The following is a 25,630-nucleotide window of genomic DNA, read 5'->3' as shown; positions in this document are numbered from 1 at the left end:
AGGCTATATACACAGGGTACCAGTACTGAGTAATGATAACTAGGCTATATAGACAGGGTACCAGTACTGAGTCAATGAGTAATGATAACTAGGCTATATACACAGGGTACCAGTACTGAGTCAATGAGTAATGATAACTAGGCTATATAGACAGGGTACCAATACTGAGTCAATGAGTAATGATAACTAGGCTATATAGACAGGGTACCAGTACTGAGTCAATGAGTAATGATAACTAGGCTATATAGACAGGGTACCAATACTGAGTCAATGAGTAATGATAACTAGGCTATATAGACAGGGTACCAATACTGAGTCAATGAGTAATGATAACTAGGCTATATAGACAGGGTACCAGTACTGAGTAATGATAACTAGGCTATATAGACAGGGTACCAGTACTGAGTCAATGAGTAATGATAACTAGGCTATATAGACAGGGTACCAGTACTGAGTAATGATAACTAGGCTATATAGACAGGGTACCAGTACTGAGTCAATGAGTAATGATAACTAGGCTATATAGACAGGGTACCAGTACTGAGTAATGATAACTAGGCTATATAGACAGGGTACCAATACTGAGTCAATGAGTAATGATAACTAGGCTATATAGACAGGGTACCAGTACTGAGTCAATGAGTAATGATAACTAGGCTATATAGACAGGGTACCAGTACTGAGTCAATGAGTAATGATAACTAGGCTATATAGACAGGGTACCAGTACTGAGTCAATGAGTAACGATAACTAGGCTATATAGACAGGGTACCAGTACTGAGTCAATGAGTAACGATAACTAGGCTATATAGACAGGGTACCAGTACTGAGTCAATGAGTAATGATAACTAGGCTATATAGACAGGGTACCAATACTGAGTCAATGAGTAACGATAACTAGGCTATATAGACAGGGTACCAATACTGAGTCAATGAGTAACGATAACTAGGCTATATAGACAGGGTACCAGTACTGAGTCAATGAGTAATGATAACTAGGCTATATAGACAGGGTACCAGTACTGAGTCAATGAGTAATGATAACTAGGCTATATACACAGGGTACCAGTACTGAGTCAATGAGTAATGATAACTAGGCTATATACACAGGGTACCAGTACTGAGTCAATGAGTAATGATAACTAGGCTGTATACACAGGGTACCAGTACTGAGTCAATGAGTAATGATAACTAGGCTGTATACACAGGGTCAGAGAGCAAAAACAACCACCTAACCTGCTCTCCCAAATTAGGGTGGGGTCTTGGAGGATGGGAAAGGGGTGGGGGAGGAGTGCTAGCTAAATAACAGGAGTCAAACAAGGATGAGGGGCTGGGGAGGGTTGTTTGCTTGTCCTGTTGTCTCCCATATACTGCCTGGCGTAAACCATGCTCCGGAATTTTACGAAAAGTTCAGAAAATCACTCTTCACATATCAGCAGATGTAAGCTACCAAAGGGGGAGTGAGGGAGTTAACTGAGGGGTGAGGGAGTTAACTGAGGGGTGAGGGAGTTAACTGAGGGGTGAGGGAGTTAACTGAGGGGTGAAGGAGTTAACTGAGGGGTGAGGGGGTTAACTACTACTGTGGAATAGGGATACTTGTCCAATTAATTATTTTATTGTACTATTTGACTTGCAGTCTGTTGTGCCTGTATCTGTCTGTTGAGCCTGTTTCTGTCTGTTGTGCCTGTATCTGTCTGTTGTGCCTGTATCTGTCTGTTGTGCCTGTATCTGTCTGTTGTGCCTGTATCTGTCTGTTGTGCCTGTATCTGTCTGTTGAGCCTGTCTGTTGAGCCTGTATCTGTCTGTTGAGCCTGTTTCTGTCTGTTGAGCCTGTATCTGTCAGTTGAGCCTGTCTGTTGAGCCTGTATCTGTTGCCTGTGCCTGTCTGCCTCACAATAACACATTGTCACTTGTGTCCACCCACACTGCAGATCAGTCAGTGATACAAAGGTAGTATTTGATTACCAGTATTGTCCCAGTATTATTGTCCCATTTGGAATGATGCCATGGCATCTACACTACGATGCACACACACACACACACACACACGCACGCACGCACGCACGCATGCACACACACACACACACACACACACTGCGACCCTCCACCCTGCAGCTAGCCAGAGTCACCAGGCAGGGTTGTTGTTTGTGCCTCTGTCATTGCAGATCCATCAGAAGAGGACACACACACACACAGTGAACAGGGCTCAGGGCAATGACTGTAAAATGGTACAGAGTTTGTTTTTGCCACAGCAGGCGGACTCAAAATATACTGCTTATATCTGGCAGGATAACCCCACAGGCAGGGCAGCATCTGATGGAGAATGACTCATGTTGTTGGTACCAGGAGTAGCAGAGGCTGCGTTCAGGTCTCTGTGTTGCTTACTACTGTAGTATGAGGCTGGTGCACACACACAAACACGCACACACACAAACACGCACACACACAAACACACACACAAACACGCACACACACAAACACGCACACACACAAACACGCACACACACACACACACAACAAACACGCACACACACAAACACGCACACACACAAACACGCACACACACAAACACGCACACACACAAAACACGCACACACACAAGTAATGATTGCAATGCACACACACAAACACGCACACACACAAACACGCATGTGACGCATAAATCTTGAAACACACAAACAAACACAGTTGGTATATAGGCACACACATTATCACATGTTGGTATATAGGCCTCTACATTATCACATGTTGGTATATAGGCCTCTACATTATCACATGTTGGTATATAGGCCTCTACATTATCACATGTTGGTATATAGGCCTCTACATTATCACATGTTGGTATATAGGCCTCTACATTATCACATGTTGGTATATAGGCCTCTACATTATCACATGTTGGTATATAGGCCTCTACATTATCACATGTTGGTATATAGGCCTCTACATTATCACATGTTGGTATATAGGCCTCTACATTATCACATGTTGGTATATAGGCCTCTACATTATCACATGTTGGTATATAGGCCTCTACATTATCACATGTTGGTATATAGGCCTCTACATTATCACATGTTGGTATATAGGCCTCTACATTATCACATGTTGGTATATAGGCCTCTACATTATCACATGTTGGTATATAGGCCTCTACATTATCACATGTTGGTATATAGGCCTCTACATTATCACATGTTGGTATATAGGCCTCTACATTATCACATGTTGGTATATAGGCCTCTACATTATCACATGTTGGTATATAGGCCTCTACATTATCACATGTTGGTATATAGGCCTCTACATTATCACATGTTGGTATATAGGCCTCTACATTATCACATGTTGGTATATAGGCCTCTACATTATCACATGTTGGTATATAGGCCTCTACATTATCACATGTTGGTATATAGGCCTCTACATTATCACATGTTGGTATATAGGCCTCTACATTATCACATGTTGGTATATAGGCCTCTACATTATCACATGTTGGTATATAGGCCTCTACATTATCACATGTTGGTATATAGGCCTCTACATTATCACATGTTGGTATATAGGCCTCTACATTATCACATGTTGGTATATAGGCCTCTACATTATCACATGTTGGTATATAGGCCTCTACATTATCACATGTTGGTATATAGGCCTCTACATTATCACATGTTGGTATATAGGCTTCTACATTATCACATGTTAGTATATAGGCTTCTACATTATCACATGTTGGTATATAGACTGCTACATTATCACATGCAGGTATATAGGCTGCTACATTATCACATGCTGGTGTATAGACTGCTACATTATCACATGCTGGTATATAGGCTCTTATATTATCACATGTTAGTATATAGGCTTCTACATTATCACATGTTGGTATATAGACTGCTACATTATCACATGCAGGTATATAGGCCTCTACATTATCAAATGTTGGTATATAGGCTGCTACATTATCACATGCTGGTATATAGACTGCTGCGTTATCACATGTTGGTATATAGACTACTACATTATTACATGTTGGTATATAGACTGCTACATTATCACATGTTGGTATATAGACTACTACATTATTACATGTTGGTATATAGACTGCTATATTATCACATGTTGGTATATAGGCTCTTACATTATCACATGTTGGATTATAGACTGCTCCATTATCACATGTCGTTATGTAGACTGCTACATTATCATGTTGGTATATAGGCTTCTACATTATCACATTGGTATATAGGCTGCTACATTATCACATGTCGTTATGTAGACAGCTAAATTATCACGCTGGTATATAGGCTTCTACATTATCACGCTGGTATATAGGCTGCTACATTATCACGTCATTATGTAGACTGCTACATTATCATGTTGGTATATAAGGCTGCTACATTATCACATTGGTATATAGGCTAACACATTATTAATTCTTTACACCCCCTGTATCTAATGTGTGCATAACATCACATCACATCATTGGGTTTTGCCAAGTAGAGGTTATATCAGCTGAGACAACAGTCACATGTCAATTACAGAAAATATGAGGGGGGGTATTTTTTACTTCTACACATGTAAAGTTATGTGAAGCAGGAGGCGGGACCATAACATAGCATCTGATTGGCCGGTTATGTGTCACCAGGTCAACGACATAAGAAGGCGAATGATCTCTTAAAGGGGACATGCAGTATAAAATATGGATTCACCAACACTAACATTGAAAATTATTATCTTTGACAGGGTTACCAGCGAATGACTCATAGTGAATCAACAACAATGACTCATAGTGGATCAACAACAGGGTTACCAATGAATGACTCCTAGTGAATCAACAAAAGGGTTCGTAGTGAATGACTCATAATGGATCAACAACATAAACGTTTGTATAATAATACAACTTTAATTATTGTACCAACACCCATTTTAATTCGTTTTTAAATGACAATGATAGCTATAGTTGACCATGTTTTGATGTGACATGAAATTGTTATTCTGGTTGCATACAGGGCTTAGTGTAATTACATCAATGCTTTCAAGAGAGGATTTTTACAACAGTAATATCAATTGAAAATAAATCACGAAATAACATTGTTATTGGCATGAGTTTTGCAAGGCAGAACAAACAAATGATAAACTGTCACTTTAAGAGATTGTATTAACATGTACTTCATGAATATCTGGTAAAGGGGTGGGGCCAGAGCCTTGTCTGGGCGGACCAATTTGTCAGTGGCGTTTCAGAGAGAGAAAAAAAACACTCGTCCAGAAACAGCAAACATTCATCTGAGAGTCTGTAATGCAAAAGGTTGAAGGATACACAGCTCTGTTCAATTCTGGAGAATCAGTAACAGCAAGTTGACAAGATACCACCCATCACAACGGAAGTAACTTACTTAACTGGCGGTGAGTCCTATGCTTGTGAATCAGTTTGTGTGGTAATAAATAGAGCAATTAATGACATTTGTAGATTTTGGCTGAAGTTGTCAGTGTGCCGCCTGGTTGCTCAGTTTGTAAACAAATGTGGTGAACATGTACGGGCATCGGGTGTGATGGATTGTCTGTCAACCACTTTCCGTTTGCAGTTTGGCTACAGTGAGGCTTTTACCCCCCCTACGCAAACTAGGACGGACTTTAAACTTCGTGAATTGTCTTTTTCGAATCCCCGAGCCGAAAACATGAACAAGCTGTCGTTGTGCCCATGGGCAAAAATACTTAACCCGAACTGCTACATGGGGCACTGGACAATGGTGACCCTGACCGTGACCCCACTCCCTGCGGGTGTCTGAGGGAGTTGCAAGAAAAAAAAAATCATTTCGATTACACACTTCTACAAGTGTGTAACAGGACACATATATCATGTATATTCTTGCTTTGTTTCCTCACACCACTGTGGTTAAGAAAATTGAGCCTTCCACAAGCACGACTGATATGAGACCGTTTCCTAATGTTCTTCAAGCATGGTCCTTGTTAGGCACAGGCATACTTTTTATATAGCCTACTTCATAAAAGTTTGAAATAGCCTACTGTTAGCATTTTTGTGTAATTCCATCCACTTTGCGGTGAGGTTGGGTCGAATCGGAGCGCAGCTATGTGGCCAACCAGCCAGCGCCACACGCAGGTAGCAGGTGGAATAATTTCGCCGCACGGGACTAGTCCACTTGGCACGCGTTGCTGTTTTTATTGCAACAGTTGTAGCGTTCGGATTGCGGTTAACTATGTGATTTTATTCAAGAACCTCAATTTTTCATTTAATTTCTACCTGGGGAAAAAAGGGTAATCAATGAAGGACACTTTCCTCTTAATATATCATTGCTCTGCGATATCAAGTCATCTGGCACTGACATTCATTGTTTTTCGCTCCAACGCTCAAAGATAAATCAGTAGCTCATTTTTATGCTTATCGCAAGTCAGTGTCATGTTATGACAGATTTGCCGTTTGCTCCACACACTACCATAAACGACTTTCCTTGTTTAGGTAGAGAGTTATGCCCCGCGGCGCTCCGCTCTCGAGCTGCCTGCCACACGCACCTCACCAGATACACGTGGGCTAATTGCGTTCCTCGAGACCCACCCTGCACCGCGTGTTCCCAAAGTCACCCCGATTTTTAGGTTACATTAGAATTATGAAGAAACACATTTTGTTTCCATTGTATTTCATATTCAATTATTAGACATTATAGCCGAATTTATAACAAGCCAGTTTATGGTAATTATAAATAAACATACACATTTTAGACTTGGGCTATGCCAATAATGCCTCCTACTGAATTCTCCGGTAGCCTGTCACACTAGCAGGTGCCTGGATATAGAGCTCACCTTGTGCCCTTACCTTCTGGCATGAGAGAGAACTAGAGGAGGGAGAGGGTGGAAGACGGAGAGCGAGGTGGAAGAGAGCCCAGTACACAGATGGAGCCGCAGCCTCGGCCCCTGTGACCACAGTTTGGCAGGCCTGCCTCATGCCCCAGGCAGGGTGTGTGTGCAGCCTGCCTGCCTTCTGCTCACTGCCAGCATGATTTAAAGGCACTGTTTACTTGTTGTATCATGTAGTCTGTAGTGTTTTATACTTGCTAGTAATTATTTTATCATGTAGTCTGTAGTGTTTTATACTTGCTAGTAACTATTTTATCATGTAGTGTTTTATACTTGCTAGTAACTATTTTATCATGTAGTCTGTAGTGTTTTATACTTGCTAGTAACTATTTTATCATGTAGTCTGTAGTGTTTTATACTTGCTAGTAACTATTTTATCATGTAGTCTGTAGTGTTTTATACTTGCTAGTAACTATTTTATCATGTAGTGTTTTATACTTGCTAGTAACTATTTTATCATGTAGTCTGTAGTGTTTTATACTTGCTAGTAACTATTTTATCATGTAGTCTGTAGTGTTTTATACTTGCTAGTAACTATTTTATCATGTAGTCTGTAGTGTTTAGTACTTGCTAGTAACTGTTTTCCTGTAGTCTGTGGTCTTGGTATCTGAACTACACTTCCTGTAGAATACCATAGGAAAATGGCTAGTAGTCCTAGTAGTCCTAGTAGACCTACACCAGTAAGCATTGTGGTAACTTTGTGCCTCCACCCTGGAAAATTATGCAGCTGAAACAGTGCACTTCAACAGCGCTCATCATCATCATCATCATTCAATGTTTTTTTACACAAGTTTCGTTCAAATGTCGTCCCTCTTCCGATACAGTACATTATGACCTCATTCAACATGATGTTATCCGTCACCGCACTGTGCTCAAACTCAATAACCCAATAACCACAGATCCAGTTTCAGCTCTGGGATTTGCATGTCAATCCCTTTCGTTTTGTCACCCAACAACAGGAAAAGAGACACTTTTTTTGTGTGTGTGTGTGGGGGGCCCTGAACTAAATCACATAGACATATTAGTTCTAGATCTTTCATTGTTTTTGAAAATAATTCTAAGTGGTAGATCGGTTCCATGTGAGCTATTTTCTATTCTTCCCGTTCTTAAATTTAGTCTGTGTCTTTTACTTTCGGTTTTGTACACCAGCTTCAAATGGGGGAACATACAATAGTTTTGGTTATGGAAAATATATTTTCACAGCCGTTTAGATGGTACAGTGATTCTCTGCACACTATACTTGCTTATTTTGTCACAAACTGTAATAAGGCAACTGTTTAGCAACCAGGAAATGCCAGAGCCATTTCTGCATAGTGTATCTTTAAATACACATGGCAGCTCATAACCTGACATGATGCCCAGGCAGACAGACAGACAGACAGACAGACAGACAGACAGACAGTGTGCAGTGAAACTTGTTTGTTTTCCTTCCTGCTCCATGAACTCAGCCAGTAGCATAAGTGAGGCAGGCGCGTGGAGTTTCAGCAGGAACTGTGGTTTCTCCCTGAGAAGGTAACGTTAGTTAACATGTCGCTTTATTCCTGTGAGGAGAGGTTGACTGAGGAGAGGTTGACTGAGGAGAGGTTGACTGAGGAGAGGTTGACTGAGGAGAGGTTGACTGAGGAGAGGTTGACTGAGGAGAGGTTGACTGAGGAGAGGTTGACTGAGGAGAGGTTGACTGAGGAGAGGTTGACTGAGGAGAGGTTGACTGAGGAGAGGTTGACTGAGGAGAGGTTGACTGAGGAGAGGTTGACTGAGGAGAGGTTGACTGAGGAGAGGTTGACTGAGGAGAGGTTGACTGAGGAGAGGTTGACTGAGGAGAGGTTGACTGAGGAGAGGTTGACTGAGGAGAGGTTGACTGAGGAGAGGTTGACTGAGGAGAGGTTGACTGAGGAGAGGTTGACTGAGGAGAGGTTGACTGAGGAGAGGTTGACTGAGGAGAGGTTGACTGAGGAGAGGTTGACTGAGGAGAGGTTGACTGAGGAGAGGTTGACTGAGGAGAGGTTGACTGAGGAGAGGTTGACTGAGGAGAGGTTGACTGAGGAGAGGTTGACTGAGGAGAGGTTGACTGAGGAGAGGTTGACTGAGGAGAGGTTGACTGAGGAGAGGTTGACTGAGGAGAGGTTGACTGAGGAGAGGTTGACTGAGGAGAGGTTGACTGAGGAGAGGTTGACTGAGGAGAGGTTGACTGAGGAGAGGCAGAGTCTCTGAAAGCTTTAGCTGAAGTGTGCAGACAGGGGAATCGAGTCCTCTGAGTTGTCTGTGCGCTTGGCGTGTGTGTCTGTGCTGTGCTCTGGTTGACACAGTGAGGCAGAGGAAGGTGGTTCTGGTGAGAAGAGGCTTTTATCCCCACGCTGGCTCTCCCCACGCTGGCTCTCCCCATGCGCTGGGATGCTGCCTTCTGACACTGATGATGAGCATTTGGGGGCAGCAACATACCAGGAATGAGAATGATCTAAATTTGCTTTTTGAAAAAATTGTGTTTTGAATGAGTGTGATAATCTATTACCACTCCTTCCATGTTGTTTTTGCACCTGTTTATATATATATATATCTACTAATGAATCATTCCACCAAGTCCTTCCAGTTCAGCAGTTCACACACACAACTACTCCCACTTCTTTTCTAACAAATACTTTGAGTGCTGTTGTAAGCCTTGTTTACTCAAGAATTGCTGTTTGCCAAAGTTGTATGTTCCACCTGATTTACAGTAACTCCCCCTCACCTGATTTACAGTAACTCCCCCTCACCTGATTTACAGTAACTCCCCCCCTGTCTCTCTCACAGAAATTAAAGTCCCTCCCTGTATCCTTGTCGTCTCCTGTAGGTAGACTACCTCTGAGGCTCCTGATTGATGAGGGGGACATGTCTCTCTGTCTCTCTCTCTCTCTCAAACAGACTCACACACACTTCTGTATCACACCGTTTCTCCTTTCTCTCTCCTGTAGGGAGACTACCTCTGAGACTCCCAATGGATGATGAAGAGGAGGACATGTCTCTTCAGCGTCCTGTCTCCCAGTGCTGGGGCACCCCCTTCAGGGAAATCAAGTTTCATGACAGGGAGAGCAGGGACAGAGAAGACACCCAGGACAGGTCTACACAGACGTCGACTGGACCCAACGCCATTGTCCCACGGTCAGAGGGACACGACATCATGGTACCACAAGGCCACAACAACAACAACAACTTTCCCTGCGGGGTGCAGGACAATCACCAGGGAAGAATACTGTTCCATGGTAAGAAATAGGACGAAGAGGAACCCATTTCAAAATGCTATTGGATGATGTGTTTTGATCGGCTTTTGCAATTTTGTGGACTATCCCATTGGTTCCTTTTTGACTAGACAAACTAAATCCAACACAGCTGAACTACGTAAACGGGTGTTCCGGTCTGATCAGATCAGTTAAAGTGTAGTGTGACTCTGGATTTTTTTTTTTTTTTCACTAGACCGAGGCACAGGGACTGTTTTGCAATTCAAAGTGGAGATATTGTGTGACATTCAGGTATTCTACCTCACTGTTGCTAATCATCCTACCACCTTTTACATATTTCATCCAAACACTGTCGTACAGGAGAAAACGCAGACAAAGGCAGGGAAACACACATTCTCATTCTCAATCTGTCGTTCTGCCCCTGAACAGGCAGTTAACCCACTGTTCCTAGGCCGTCATTGAAAATAAGAATTTGTTCTTAACTGACTTGCCTAGTTAAATAAAGGTAAAATAAATCAAAATTAAATAAAATTCCAATTCACTTCTGTGGGATTTGGAATTTGGGTAAGCTACCCAAATTCAAAATGTCCTCCGTCGAAACGCACCGAAGACAATTTTAATTAGAATGTCAGTTTACTTCCTGAATTAAAAGGAATTGACACCCAAACCCCGCCTCTCTCCATTACTTGATACTCTGTAGCTTGTAGAGCTCCTAGTTGTTTCTTGCACAGATTTTTTAAAATCTTTGTCTGTCTGTCCCTCCCACCTATTTGTAGACAGACAGACAGATCTATGAGTGTTATGTAAAGGTGTTTGTTTTCCTAACGGCATGGCATGTAAGTGCATGCTAGGGGCAGTGACTAACTAAACACTCTGCCGTGCCACAGCCCAACACAGCTCATCAAGGTTGTTGTTGAGTTCACTTAGTGTGAGTCCCAAATGGTCCCCTTTTTATAGTCATATACTGTTTACCAGGGCCCTTGGGGGGTGATATTTGGGAAGCACGTATTATTTTCAACCGGCTACCGGCACGTGCACATAGAGGGAGTTGTATTTTACAGTGGAGATTTTGACTGTAAGAAACCCATTTCTCTGAAAGCCATATCTGATAGAACCAGTTTAGTGTTACTGCCAACGATACAGGTACTGTGGCGGCACTCTAGAGCAAACACTGTGAGTCAGCTAGCCAGCCGGCCGGTCTTTGTGATAGACGAGAGGAGTGCTGCGTCTCTGTGACTGAGACACAAACACAGCCACCGGTAAATCTAGAAATTTTAGCTGCTTGTGTCATTCGACCGGAGTATATTTTGTTGTCAATTCTAATCTGTCTACTTCACAGGAACAGGTAAAGGGAATGAGGTCTCTTAACACCCTCCTTTCTTATTTTTTATTTTTTTTTAACGGCGAAAGAGTATGGATTTCTGTACTTGGTTCAATCTCACGTATTGATGGTGAATCAGAGGCTAAATCCATGACACTGAACAACATCCATTTTCTTCCCACAGGCAACGCTGGATTCCGCTTGCACTTCCCAGCTCGGTTCGAGCCCATGGACGATCGGGGAGAGAGGCGGAACGAGGAGGAGAGGAGGAGAATGGAGGAGAGACCAGAGGAAGAGCGGGTGGAGGATAGCGCGGAGGCGAGGATCGGACGTAAGCTCCGGGAGATCGGAGACCAGTTCCACCAGGAACATGTTCAACTGGTACGGGTCAAAGGTTAACTAACTGTAGTGTGTGTGTGTGTGTGGCTCTGAGCTTGGGCCACCCACTTCCAGATTTCTGTGTCTTTGTGGCTCTTCACTGTGAAAAGAAAAAGACCCAACATTTTGCCAGCTGGGGTGTCCACAAATAAGCCTGTTAAAAATAGAGCTCTGTCACTGATTCATCCACATTCTGGGTTAGAACCATTCAATAGAACCCAACCACAAATTACCAAGCAGATATGCTAGAGGGTGGTGCCAGGTCACCGAGTCCATAAAGTATTGTTTACAGTGAAAGAGGTTGGCTCTTAGTTTAAAAATTGCACTTCTGATGTGTAATCCTACCATATTGTCGGCTAAATGACTCCAATGTAAATCTGTCTGTAGAGGTATGAACTGGGATATACGGTCACAAAACCCTCAGACACACTGGAGCCTGCCTGATTATTAGAACAGAGAGAGAGACTGGAACAGAGATGGTAACAGACGGTAACAGAGACATACGGGCGGTAACACTGACTGACTGACTGACTGACTGACTGACTGACGGTAACACTGACTGACTGACTGACGGTAACACTGACTGACTGACTGACTGTAACACTGACTGACTGACGGTAACACTGACTGACTGACGGTACTGACTGACTGACGGTAACACTGACTGACTGACGGTAACACTGACTCACTGACTGTAACACTGACTCACTGACTGTAACACTGACTGACTGACTGTAACACTGACTGACTGACTGTAACACTGACTGACTGACTGTAACACTGACTGACTGACTGTAACACTGACTGACTGACTGTAACACTGACTGACTGACTGTAACACTGACTGACTGACTGTAACACTGACTGACTGACGGTAACACTGACTGGCTGTAACACTGACTGACTGACTGTAACACTGACTGACTGACTGTAACACTGACTGACTGTAACACTGACTGTAACACTGACTGACTGTAACACTGACTGACTGACTGTAACACTGACTGACTGACTGTAACACTGACTGACTGACTGTAACACTGACTGACTGACTGTAACACTGACTGACTGACTGTAACACTGACTGACTGACTGTAACACACTGTAACTGACTGACTGTAACACTGACTGACTGACTGTAACACTGACTGACTGACTGTAACACTGACTGACTGACTGTAACACTGACTGACTGACTGACTAACACTGACTGACTGACTGTAACACTGACTGACTGACGGTAACACTGACTGACTGACGGTAACACTGACTGACTGACGGTAACACTGACTGACTGACGGTAACACTGACTGACTGACGGTAACACTGACTGACTGACGGTAACACTGACTGACTGACGGTAACACTGACTGACTGACGGTAACACTGACTGACTGACTGACTGACGGTAACACTGACTGACTGACTGACTGACGTAACACTGACTGACTGACTGACTGACGGTAACACTGACTGACTGACGGTAACACTGACTGACTGACTGACTGACGGTAACACTGACTGACTGACTGACTGACTGTAACACTGACTGACTGACTGACGGTAACACTGACTGACTGACGGTAACACTGACTGACTGACGGTAACACTGACTGACTGACGGTAACACTGACTGACTGACGGTAACACTGACTGACTGACTGACTGACTGTAACACTGACTGACTGACTGACTGTAACACTGACTGACTGACGGTAACACTGACTGACTGACTGACGGTAACACTGACTGACTGACGGTAACACTGACTGACTGACGGTAACACTGACTGACGGTAACACTGACTGACTGACGGTAACACTGACTGACTGACTGACTGACTGTAACACTGACTGACTGACTGACTGTAACACTGACTGACTGACGGTAACACTGACTGACTGACTGACGGTAACACAGACTGACTGACTGACGGTAACACTGACTGACTGACGGTAACACTGACTGACTGACGGTAACACTGACTGACTGACGGTAACACTGACTGACTGACTGACGGTAACACTGACTGACTGACTGACGGTAACTGACTGACTGACTGGCGGTAACACTGACTGACGGTAACACTGACTGACTGACGGTAACACTGACTGACTGACTGATGGTAACACTGACTGACTGACTGATGGTAACACTGACTGACTTACTGTAACACTGACTGACTGACTGTAACACTGACTGACTGACTGTAACACTGACTGACTGACTGACTGTAACACTGACTGACTGACTGGTAACACTGACTGACTGACTGACGGTAACACTGACTGACTGACTGACGGTAACACTGACTGACTGACTGACGGTAACACTGACTGACTGACTGACGGTAACACTGACTGACTGACTGACGGTAACACTGACTGACTGACTGACGGTAACACTGACTGACTGACTGACGGTAACACTGACTGACTGACTGTAACACTGACTGACTGACTGTAACACTGACTGACTGACTGACTGTAACACTGACTGACTGACTGACGGTAACACTGACTGACTGACTGACGGTAACACTGACTGACTGACTGACGGTAACACTGACTGACTGACTGACGGTAACACTGACTGACTGACTGACGGTAACACTGACTGACTGACTGACGGTAACACTGACTGACTGACTGACGGTAACACTGACTGACTGACTGACGGTAACACTGACTGACTGTAACACTGACTGACTGATGGTAACACTGACTGACTGACTGTAACACTGACTGACTGACTGACGGTAACACTGACTGACTGTAACACTGACTGACTGATGGTAACACTGACTGACTGACTGACTGACTGTAACACTGACTGACTGACTGTAACACTGACTGACTGTAACACTGACTGACTGACTGACTGACTGACTGACTGTAACACAGACTGACTGACTGACGGTAACACAGACTGACTGACGGTAACACAGACTGACTGACTGACGGTAACACAGACTGACTGACTGACGGTAACACAGACTGACTGACTGACGGTAACACAGACTGACTGACTGACGGTAACACAGACTGACTGACTGACTGTAACACAGACTGACTGACTGACGGTAACACAGACTGACTGACTGACGGTAACACTGACTGACTGACTGACGGTAACACTGACTGACTGACTGACTGACTGACGGTAACACTGACTGACTGACGGTAACACTGACTGACTGACGGTAACACTGACTGACTGACGGTAACACTGACTGACTGACTGACGGTAACACTGACTGACTGACTGACGGTAACACTGACTGACTGACTGACTGACGGTAACACTGACTGACGGTAACACTGACTGACTGACTGACTGACGGTAACACTGACTGACTGACGGTAACACTGACTGACTGACTGACTGACGGTAACACTGACTGACTGACGGTAACACTGACTGACTGACTGACTGACGGTAACACTGACTGACTGACTGACGGTAACACTGACTGACTGACTGACGGTAACACTGACTGACTGACTGACGGTAACACTGACTGACTGACTGACGGTAACACTGACTGACTGACTGACGGTAACACTGACTGACTGTAACACTGACTGACTGATGGTAACACTGACTGACTGACTGTAACACTGACTGACTGACTGACGGTAACACTGACTGACTGTAACACTGACTGACTGATGGTAACACTGACTGACTGACTGACTGACTGTAACACTGACTGACTGACTGTAACACTGACTGACTGTAACACTGACTGACTGACTGACTGACTGACTGACTGTAACACAGACTGACTGACTGACGGTAACACAGACTGACTGACGGTAACACAGACTGACTGACTGACGGTAACACAGACTGACTGACTGACGGTAACACAGACTGACTGACTGACGGTAACACAGACTGACTGACTGACGGTAACACAGACTGACTGACTGACGGTAACACAGACTGACTGACTGACGGTAACACAGACTGACTGACTGACGGTAACACTGACTGACTGACTGACGGTAACACTGACTGACTGACTGACTGACTGACGGTAACACTGACTGACTGACGGTAACACTGACTGACTGACGGTAACACTGACTGACTGACGGTAACACTGACTGACTGACTGACGGTAACACTGACTGACTGACTGACGGTAACACTGACTGACTGACTGACTGACGGTAACACTGACTGACGGTAACACTGACTGACTGACTGACTGACGGTAACACTGACTGACTGACGGTAACACTGACTGACTGACTGACTGACGGTAACACTGACTGACTGACGGTAACACTGACTGACTGACTGACTGACGGTAACACTGACTGACTGACTGACTGACGGTAACACTGACTGACTGACGGTAACACTGACTGACTGACTGTAACACTGACTGACTGACTGTAACACTGACTGACTGACGGTAACACTGACTGGCTGTAACAAAGAGCGACAGATGAGGTCAGAGCGAGAGATACTACTGTGTGTGGGTAGGCTCGCCGGCTGTTTATATGGCTGTCTAAAAATAGAACTGTGACTAACTCAACACAGACACAACCGGTAACGCAACAACTACCCACAATTCTCCACTCACTCGCTCACCCCACTGACTGGCTCGACGTGTGTGTGTGTGTGTGTGTGTGAGACTGAGAGAGAGCTATTGTGTTTTTATCTAAAAGAGACAGAGACGAGAGAAAGTTTGTTGTTTTTATCCTGAATGATCTGATTCTATTCTCAACAAAGTCTGTCATATTTCAAACAATATCTACCAGAACTTGTTGTTGTATTTGGTTAGTAAATTTGACACACACACACACACACGTGACCGATGAAGCACTTTAGTATAGTCCCTGCCAGGAAATTTCTGTCCAAAATCCCTGTCATACAATATACAGCTTAGGGCCCAACATGTTCAATGTCTGCTCTGGGATTCACCCCTTTCTTGGATTCTGGACACTTTAAGGCCATATTAAAAGACTCAAAACAAATGACTCAGCTATATATATATATATATATATATAGAACAAAAATATAAACGCACCATGTAAAGTGTTGATTTCATGGGCTGAAGTGGAATGTTCACACAACATTTATTTCTTTCAAAATGTTGTTGAATTTATTTCAATGAACTGCACCTCAGCAAAATCTTTTGAAATTGTTATGTTTTTATATTTCTATCAAATAGTCATTGGAATGAAGGGGCCTAAAGAAAATTAGAACAAAACATGTTGTAGCCAGGGTAGCCAGGGTAGCCAGAGTTGCCAGGGTAGCCAGGGTTGCCAGGGTAGCCAGAGTTGCCAGGGTTGCCAGGGTAGCCAGAGTTGCCAGGGTAGCCTGAGGAAGAGAAAAAACAGTTTTAATAGTCAGTCTTCTCCACTACCCACAGTGAAGTGCACAGAGAGAAGCCACAAGCACATCATGCCAGAGTATGACTTGTGTTTTGAAGTAGTACTATTTTAAATAGGCCCTGCAGCAAAACATGAAGACAATTCATTAAAGCTCAATTAAAGGGGAGGGTTTGTTGCGTTGGTTCAGTCTGATCTGCCAGGGCTGCATCAGATAGTCTGGGAGAGGGAGAGACTGCCTTGCTCTGGCTGGGAGAGAAAGAGAGAGGGGGAGGAATAGGGAATATAGAGAGAGTTCGGGATGGGGGTTTGGGATAAAGAGAACAAGAGCGATTGAAACAGGCAGATGCTTACCCAACCCGTTGCAATATCCAGACCAGCTCTTCAGTCAGAAAGCCTACTGGAGCCCCGCTTGAACAGAGAGGGGCGAGGAGGGGGTGGAAGCAGCTTCTATACACCCCAAATATAAAGTGACAGATGTAGGAGGAAGGCATCAGATGGTTTCCTATCTGGAGCAGCCTTGCCTTGTTATGATCATTAGTCAGTTAACGTGTATATTACTGGTTACACTGTCTGGTTGGGGAAGCAGGGCGTCAATATGGGAAGTGATGAAATACGGGGAGCTTTCTCCCAAAATCTTTCTCTGTCTCAGCCTCAGAGAGGTTGTTTACGACTGGCCACCCCTCATAGCCTGGTTCCTCTCCACCCGGCACAGCCAGAAGAGGACTGGCCACCCCTCAGCCTGGTTCCTCTCTAGTTTTCTTCCTAGGTTCTGGCCTTCCTAGGGAGTTTTTCCTAGCCACCGTGCTTCTACACCTGCATTGCTTGCTGTTTGGGGTTTTAGGCTGGGTTTCTATATAGCACTTTGAGATATCAGCTGATGTAAGAAGGGCTATATAAACATTTTTGATTTGATTTGACTCTGCATAAACTAAACCCATCCAAACGGAACTGTATACAAGCCCTGTTTCTTAACCTGGAGCAGTGGCCCTATTGCTCTTAGCCAGACCACTTTTTTTTTTTTACATTTTTATTTTTATTTAACTCGGCAAGTCAGTTAAGAATAAATTTCTTATTTTACAGTGACGGCCTACCCCGGGACAAACCCGGATGACGCTGGGCCAATTGTGCGCCTCCCTATGGGATTCCAAATCGCGGCCGTATGTGATACAGTCTGGATTCGAACCAAGGACTGTAGTGACACCTCTTGCACTGAGACACGGTGCCTTAGACTGCTGTGCCACTCGGGAGCCCAAATGCCCTCCCACCCCTCTTAGCCAGACCCGACAGTCTGGGTCTAACCCTGTTACTGGACCTTATCTGACCCCACAGTCTGGATCTCACCCTGTGTACTGTGTCTATGTGGGACAGACAGCCCTTAGTGACAGAACCCAGTTATGTTGCAAACCAAACACAAACACTTAGAGACAGAAACACACAAACTGCTGTTGTGGAAATATCAGATCTGTTCTAGTGTTTTGTCTGGTCTAGACAGCTGGTTACCATCGGTGATAGTGTTGTTTCACTTCAGAACCATGATGTCATAATGAACTCAGGAAGCACCACAGACAAAATGCATACTACCGTGCTCTGAGCACTGGAGGGTCAGAGTATGACTCCTATTCAAAGTATGAAACAGAGCACGACGGGCCCTTCTCGAATACGTACTTCCTGTTTTGTACATATTGTGAAGCATGCATCGACGCGAGCTTCAATGGAAAGTATGCAAATGTAGCCGATGTGAAATGGCTGGGTAGGTAGCGGTGGTGCGCGCTAATAGTGTTTCAGTCGGTGACGTCACTCGCTCTGAGACCTAGAAGGAGTTGTTCCCCACGGCTTTTGTGGCGCGATGGGTAACGATTCTTCGTGAGTGACTGTGGTTGATGTGTGCATAGGGTCCCTGGTTCGAGGCGAGGAGAGGGACGGAAGCAATGCTGTTACAAAGAAATATGATGCAACCATGTTAAAAAAAAAAAAAACAGCAACAAAATGTATTGAAATCAATGGTGGACATTATTTGAGCTGAAGCGAGATAAAATAAACTTTGACAACGGAATGAAATGTTGCCTTTTCACATCTCATTTGTTGCTACAATATTTTATTTTGATACGTTAGTAAATACATGCTGTGTTAATTTTGGCATGTTTTACCTGCCTACGTACCGTATATACAGTGGGGCAAAAAAGTATTTAGTCAGCCACCAATTGTGCAAGTTCTCCCACTTAAAAAGATGAGAGAGGCCTGTAATTTTCATCATAGGTACACTTCAACTATGACAGACAAAATGAGGGAAAAAAATCCAGAAAATCCAATTGTAGGATTTTTAATGAATTTATTTGCAAATTAACCTCTTGATCAGATGAAACCAAAATATAACTTATTGGTAAAAACTCAACTCGTTGTGTTTGGAGGACAAAGAATGCTGAGTTTCATCCGAAGAACACCATGTGAAGCATGGGGGTGGAAACATCATGCTTTGGGGCTGTTTTTCTGCAAAGGGACCAGAACGACTGATCCGTGTAAAGGAAAGAATGAATGGGGCCATGTATCATGAGATTTTGAGTGAAAACCTCCTATCAGCAAGGGCATTGAAGATGAAACGTGGCTGTGTCTTTCAGCATGACAATGATCCCAAAGACACCGCCCGGGCAACGAAGGAGTGGCTTCGTAAGAAGCATTTCAAGGTCCTGGAGTGGCCTAGCCAGTCTCCAGATCTCAACCCCATAGAAAATCTTTGGAGGGAGTTGAAAGTCCTTGATGCCCAGTAACAGCCCCAAAACATCACTGCTCTAGAGGAGATCTGCATAGAGGAATGGGCCAAAATACCAGCAACAGTGTGTGAAAACCTTGTGAAAGACTTACAGAAAACGTTTGACCTCTGTCATTGCCAACAAAGGGTATATAACAAAGTATTGAGAAACTTTTGTTATTGAGCAAATACTTATTTTCCACCATAATTTGTAAATAAATTCATTAAAAATCCTACAATGTGATTTTCTGGATTTTTTTTCTCATTTTGTCTGTCATAGTTGAAGTGTACCTACGATGAAAATTACAGGCCTCTCATCTTTTTAAGTGGGAGAACTTGCACAATTGGTGGCTGACTAAATACTTTTCTGCCCCACTGTAGCAAGCCCATAATAAGCCAATAGGGCTAACTGGCTAGCTGCTAGTACTGTTAGCTAGCCAGATATCAATTATTCGTTGCTATCTTGCTTAATATTAGTTTTAGGTCATTTTTGCCTGTTTAACTAGCTGGCTAGCTAGATTATTACCATTCACACATCTAGTTGATAGTTATGAAGTAAAACGTTTGCTTTGTGTATATCTTGTTTTGGTCTCTATTGTTGTCATTGTCCTGGCTGGAAGAAGGTTTAGTGAATGGGGAGGTGCAGTCTGAGGTAATACAGTAGGGGGAGTGCTGCTCAGTGTGAGGTAATACAGTAGGGGGAGTGCTGCTCAGCGTGAGGTAATACAGTAGGGGGAGTGCTGCTCAGCGTGAGGTAATACAGTAGGGGGAGTGCTGCTCAGCGTGAGGTAATACAGTAGGGGAGTGCTGCTCAGCGTGAGGTAATACAGTAGGGGGAGTGCTGCTCAGCGTGAGGTAATACAGTAGGGGAGTGCTGCTCAGCGTGTAATACAGTAGGGGAGTGCTGAGGTAATACAGTAGGGGAGTGCTGCTCAGCGTGAGGTAATACAGTAGGGGAGTGCGGCTCAGCGTGAGGTAATACAGTAGGGGAGTGCTGCTCAGCGTGAGGTAATACAGTAGGGGAGTGCTGCTCAGCGTGAGGTAATACAGTAGGGGAGTGCTGAGGTAATACAGTAGGGGAGTGCTGCTCAGCGTGAGGTAATACAGTAGGGGAGTGCGGCTCAGCGTGAGGTAATACAGTAGGGGAGTGCTGCTCAGCGTGAGGTAATACAGTAGGGGGAGTGCTGCTCAGCGTGAGGTAATACAGTAGGGGAGTGCGGCTCAGCGTGAGGTAATACAGTAGGGGAGTGCTGCTCAGCGTGAGGTAATACAGTAGGGGGAGTGCTGCTCAGCGTGAGGTAATACAGTAGGGGAGTGCTGCTCAGCGTGAGGTAATACAGTAGGGGAGTGCTGCTCAGCGTGAGGTAATACAGTAGGGGAGTGCTGCTCGGCGTGAGGTAATACAGTAGGGGAGTGCTGCTCGGCGTGAGGTAATACAGTAGTGGGAGTGCTGAGGTAATACAGTAGGGGAAGTGCTGCTCAGCGTGAGGTAATACAGTAGGGGAGTGCTGAGTGCTGAGGTAATACAGTAGGGGGAGTGCTGCTCAGCGTGAGGTAATACAGTAGGGGGAGTGCTGCTCAGCGTGAGGTAATACAGTAGGGGAGTGCTGCTCAGCGTGAGGTAATACAGTAGGGGAGTGCTGCTCAGCGTGAGGTAATACAGTAGGGGAGTGCTGCTCAGCGTGAGGTAATACAGTAGGGGAGTGCTGCTCAGCGTGAGGTAATACAGTAGGGGGAGTGCTGAGGTAATACAGTAGGGGGAGTGCTGAGGTAATACAGTAGGGGGAGTACTGCTCGGCGCGAGGTAATGCGGTTTCTACTGATTGATTGACTTAATACTAATCTCCATCCCTCTCTCTTTTCTTCCTCACAGTTCCTGCGGCATCAGAGGGATGTCCTACCAGTCTGGATTCGTCTGACCATGGCCCTCTACGGCTTCCTGTTTAACAGAGAGGCCCCTGCTGTACCCCACCTGAGAGGACAGGAAAGATGAGGGGTACCTTCCACCCACTTCGGGTGTCTCCTCTCGCCTCCTCCCATCCCTGAAAACGAGGGACCAGACTCTGTATGATGGAACACGGGTTTGGATTCGTTTTTGGTTTTTTTTTCAATCAAAGACGACGAAGAAGAGAACGATAGTCACTGCTGGACAGAGATTAGAATCACGTTCCTCTTCTCTATCTCTCTCTTCTCCTCTTTCTTCATGATGATGATGATGATGAAGAAGCCATGCTGTTTTGAAGATATAAATATTTTCTAAAATATATATAACTATTTAGTACAGTAGATAGCATCTTTTTGGTTTGAAAACACGCCAAAAGATAATGGACAAGAAGCACGGGATGAAATTTAAAGAGAATTCCCTTAAAGAAAACACCGTTGTGGACATGGAAGGTCGTGAAGTTCTTGTGTAAATTCTTGGAAGGTCTTATGAAGTTCTACTCACCAACCCACCACGATCTTACCAACAGGCACATTTTTCCAATGTATTTTTTTTGAAGAATACAAACTCCCTGTCACTAAATATTTTTCACTGTTCCACACTGATATATATATATATATATATATATATATGACAAATGGTTTGTCGTAAAGATTCTGTGGTGGTTTCACCGAGACAAGCAGGGTCTTAAGACATGTCTTGTTGAGCTCCGGTGTAGATTGAGAGAGAGAGAGAGAGTGTCTTTATCCTGTGTCTTTTGGTAATACCAGCCAACAGCAGTTGGGTTTTGACATTCAGTCTGAATGAGATGAATGCCAGGTCCATTTTTTGTTTTTTGATTGACAGTATGAATGTATGTGCACGTTAAAGATTCTAAGACTTTGGTCTGCAATGTATTCATTCAATCAAGCAACCTGACTGAGTTTAAAGTTTTTAGTGTGAGTAAGGAATTTTGTCGTCCGTGAAACCAAAAAAAAAATCCCCCCCCAAAAAAAATCGCAAGAGTAAAATTTGTTTTGTCGGAGTTGAGGACTTTACTCCTGTGGAAAAGCTTTTTTTTTTTTTTTTTTTTTTTTTTTGATGAACCTATCGTTATGAAGATGTATTTATCTGGCTGGATTGACAATCACAACCAACAGACTGACCAATAGACCTGGTGATTTGACACAGTTCTATCTGTTGTAGCGTTACGAGTCTGCTGTGAAAAGGGCAAATAAAAGTTGTTGTACAATCAAGGATTTGGAGCAATACTGTATTGACGAATCAGTGGAAGGCACTAAAACCTTAGGGATCTATTGCAGTTACAATCAAATTGTCATTCATGGAGGAACAGCTCTTTGTTTTTAGTTTAAACAAGACGATCAATCAATCGTCACTCAGTTCAATGAAATAGATTTCACCTTCTACTCTCTCTCTCTCTTAACACAATCTTAGCGTGAATCATTTTGGCATCAACTCCCAAACACAGATACAATTGCCATGTATACAAACATGAGTAAATCCACAATAGATTTTTTTTTTAAATTTTTTTTTTTACTGAGGGCTCAGCAGTAACAGTTCTAGTCTTTTACCTACGCTGTCCATATGCACCTATGGCCTAGAATCTGTGTTTGTAATGGTGACCACATTTTAGATCATGCTGCTTTTTTAAAATAAACCCAACGACCACTGCTTTTTAGTTTTATTTCAGAGTTCTTACTACAAGTTCTTATTTGAGTACATTTTAAAAGTGGTTTTAAAGATGATGATGATATTAACAGAAGGCAGGATTTTTTTTTTAAACTAATGTAAAAAAAAATAATAATAATTAAAACATTTTAAATTGTGATTTGAATATATTTGATGACACTGATGGGGTTTCCTTTTTTAGTTTTAGTTTGAACAACTACTCCCTGAAGAACATATATTTTTTTTAGTCACATGCCCGCCATACTGAGTGTTTTTATTCTACTTTAACAAGATGAAAATATGCAAATTCCCATTTAAGAACCACAAGCTTTGCATGTGTTGCTCTACCCAAAATAGAACCACATGACGACATCTGATCGACAGGCTTGTTTCCCAAATGGCACCCTATTCCCTAATCTAGTGCACTACTTTTGACCAGCTTTGATCAGAAGTAGTGCATTATATTAGGGAATAGGATGCCATTTGGGTTTCATCCATGTTCTTTGATGGTTATCAGTGACATCATTGACCACAGACACTGTTCTGTTTTGACAGAACGTTGCCTGCAAACCACTGAATGCTGAGCCAGTTGAAGTATCTCTCTCTCTCTCTCTCGTTCTCTCTCTCTCTCTCTCTCTCTCTCGTTTTTTCTCGTTCTCTCTCTCTCTCTCTCGTTCAACTCCTCACTCAATCACCAGCTACTCCCTGGACTTTCTAGAATTGATTTATTTTCCTTTTTTTAAACTTAAAAAAAAAAAAATGATTTTTAGAAGTAATTTATTCTAATTTATTTTTTTTCACTCAGTGCTACTGTATAGCTATCGGGATGTACACAGTTTCTTCTCCTAGTTGATGGAACAGTCAGTCAGTAACACTACTGTGTGTTAGTGTCCTAAATGGGACCCTATTCCCTATGTAGTGTGCTACTTTTGACCAGAAAATAGTGTACCATTGGGGACTCACACTGTGTGTTAGCTGGGCCCGTGGGTTGGGAGGACAGACGGACTAATGTGTCTTATACTAAGCTGTGTTAATGGGTCTTTTGGGAATCACACCAACCAAACCAGCAGACAATCAAATGTACTAAATGTGCCTTGTGAGTATGAGACCAGCCACATCAACCATCATCCATCACAACCATCTGGTCATGGTTATCTACAGAATGGGGGGTCACAGCTCTCCTTGTTCAGTCTGGTCATGGTTATCTACAGAATGGGGGTCACAGCTCTCCTTGTTCAGTCTGGTCATGGTTATCTATAGACTGGTGGTCACAGCTCTCCTAAACCATGACCAGACTGAACATCTATAGAATGGGGGTCACAGCTCTCCTAGTTCAGTCTGGTCATGGTTATATATAGAATGGTGGTCACAGCTCTCCTAGTTTAGTCTGGTCATCAGTCTAAAGGCTTAGCTGTGACACATCTATAGCACAATAGCTGCCTGGTTGACCATAAGTGTGTCCCAAAACTTCCCTATGTAGTAAAGGAATGCGTCCCAAATGGCACCCTATTCTCTATTTAGTGCACTACATTTGACCAGGGCCCATAGGGAATGTGGTGCCATTTGACTAGGGCCCATAGGGAATAAGGTGCCATTTAACCAGGGCGCATAGGGAATAGGGTGCCATTTGACCAGGGCCCAGAGGGAATAGGGTGCCATTTGCCCAGGACCCATAGGGAATAGGGTGCTATTTGACCAGGGCCCATAGGGAATAAGGTGCCATTTGACCAGGGCCCATAGGGAATAGGGTGCCATTTTCCCAGGACCCATAGGGGATAGGGTGCTATTTGACCAGGGCCCATAGGGAATAGGGTGCTATTTGACCAGGGCCCATAGGGAATAAGGTGCCATTTAACCAGCATTTTGGACACAACCATATCAACCCTCTAGGGCAAATGCCTAATCTATGACCTTTAATCCTGACCCGTCTCAACCCTGACCCCTCTCAACACACACACACACACTCCCGGGCTCATCGCCCCAAAACTCAAATATCCAAATGACTGTTGACAATCAACGTGCACTGGAAAGTCATTTATATGCACCCACTCTTCAGACTCCTGTACTGAACCTCTCTAGATCCATATTTATATGCACCCACTCTTCAGACTCCTGTACCGAACCTCTCTAGAT

The 25,630-nt window shown here is 43.8% G+C and overlaps 1 protein-coding gene across 1 annotated transcript; it reads left to right on the top strand.

Annotated features, from left to right (window-relative positions):
* The first annotated feature begins 5,237 nt into the window (after positions 1–5,237).
* bmf2 (BCL2 modifying factor 2) lies at positions 5,238–24,288 on the top strand. Its single transcript, XM_042301083.1, has 4 exons — positions 5,238–5,412; positions 9,828–10,115; positions 11,597–11,793; positions 21,761–24,288. Exons 2-4 carry the CDS (start codon positions 9,851–9,853, stop codon positions 21,878–21,880), a joined length of 582 nt encoding a protein of 193 aa, XP_042157017.1. The 5' UTR covers positions 5,238–5,412; positions 9,828–9,850; the 3' UTR covers positions 21,881–24,288.
* The last annotated feature ends 1,342 nt before the right edge of the window (positions 24,289–25,630 follow it).

This window comes from Oncorhynchus tshawytscha, linkage group LG18 (assembly GCF_018296145.1).
Source record: "Oncorhynchus tshawytscha isolate Ot180627B linkage group LG18, Otsh_v2.0, whole genome shotgun sequence".
Taxonomy (NCBI): domain Eukaryota; kingdom Metazoa; phylum Chordata; class Actinopteri; order Salmoniformes; family Salmonidae; genus Oncorhynchus; species Oncorhynchus tshawytscha.
The sequence above is the reverse complement of the archived record's forward strand: the minus strand, read 5'-3'. Positions and strand labels throughout refer to the sequence as shown.

What these genes read in the sequence shown, in the direction of transcription:
- bmf2 (XM_042301083.1), top strand. Translation starts at nt 9,851, where the DNA reads ATGGATGATGAAGAGGAGGACATGTCTCTTCAGCGTCCTGTCTCCCAG. An exon ending in GGGAAGAATACTGTTCCATG is followed by an intron (nt 10,116 to 11,596) that starts GTAAGAAATAGG and finishes TTCTTCCCACAG; the next exon opens with GCAACGCTGGATTCCGCTTG. An exon ending in ACCAGGAACATGTTCAACTG is followed by an intron (nt 11,794 to 21,760) that starts GTACGGGTCAAA and finishes TCTTCCTCACAG; the next exon opens with TTCCTGCGGCATCAGAGGGA.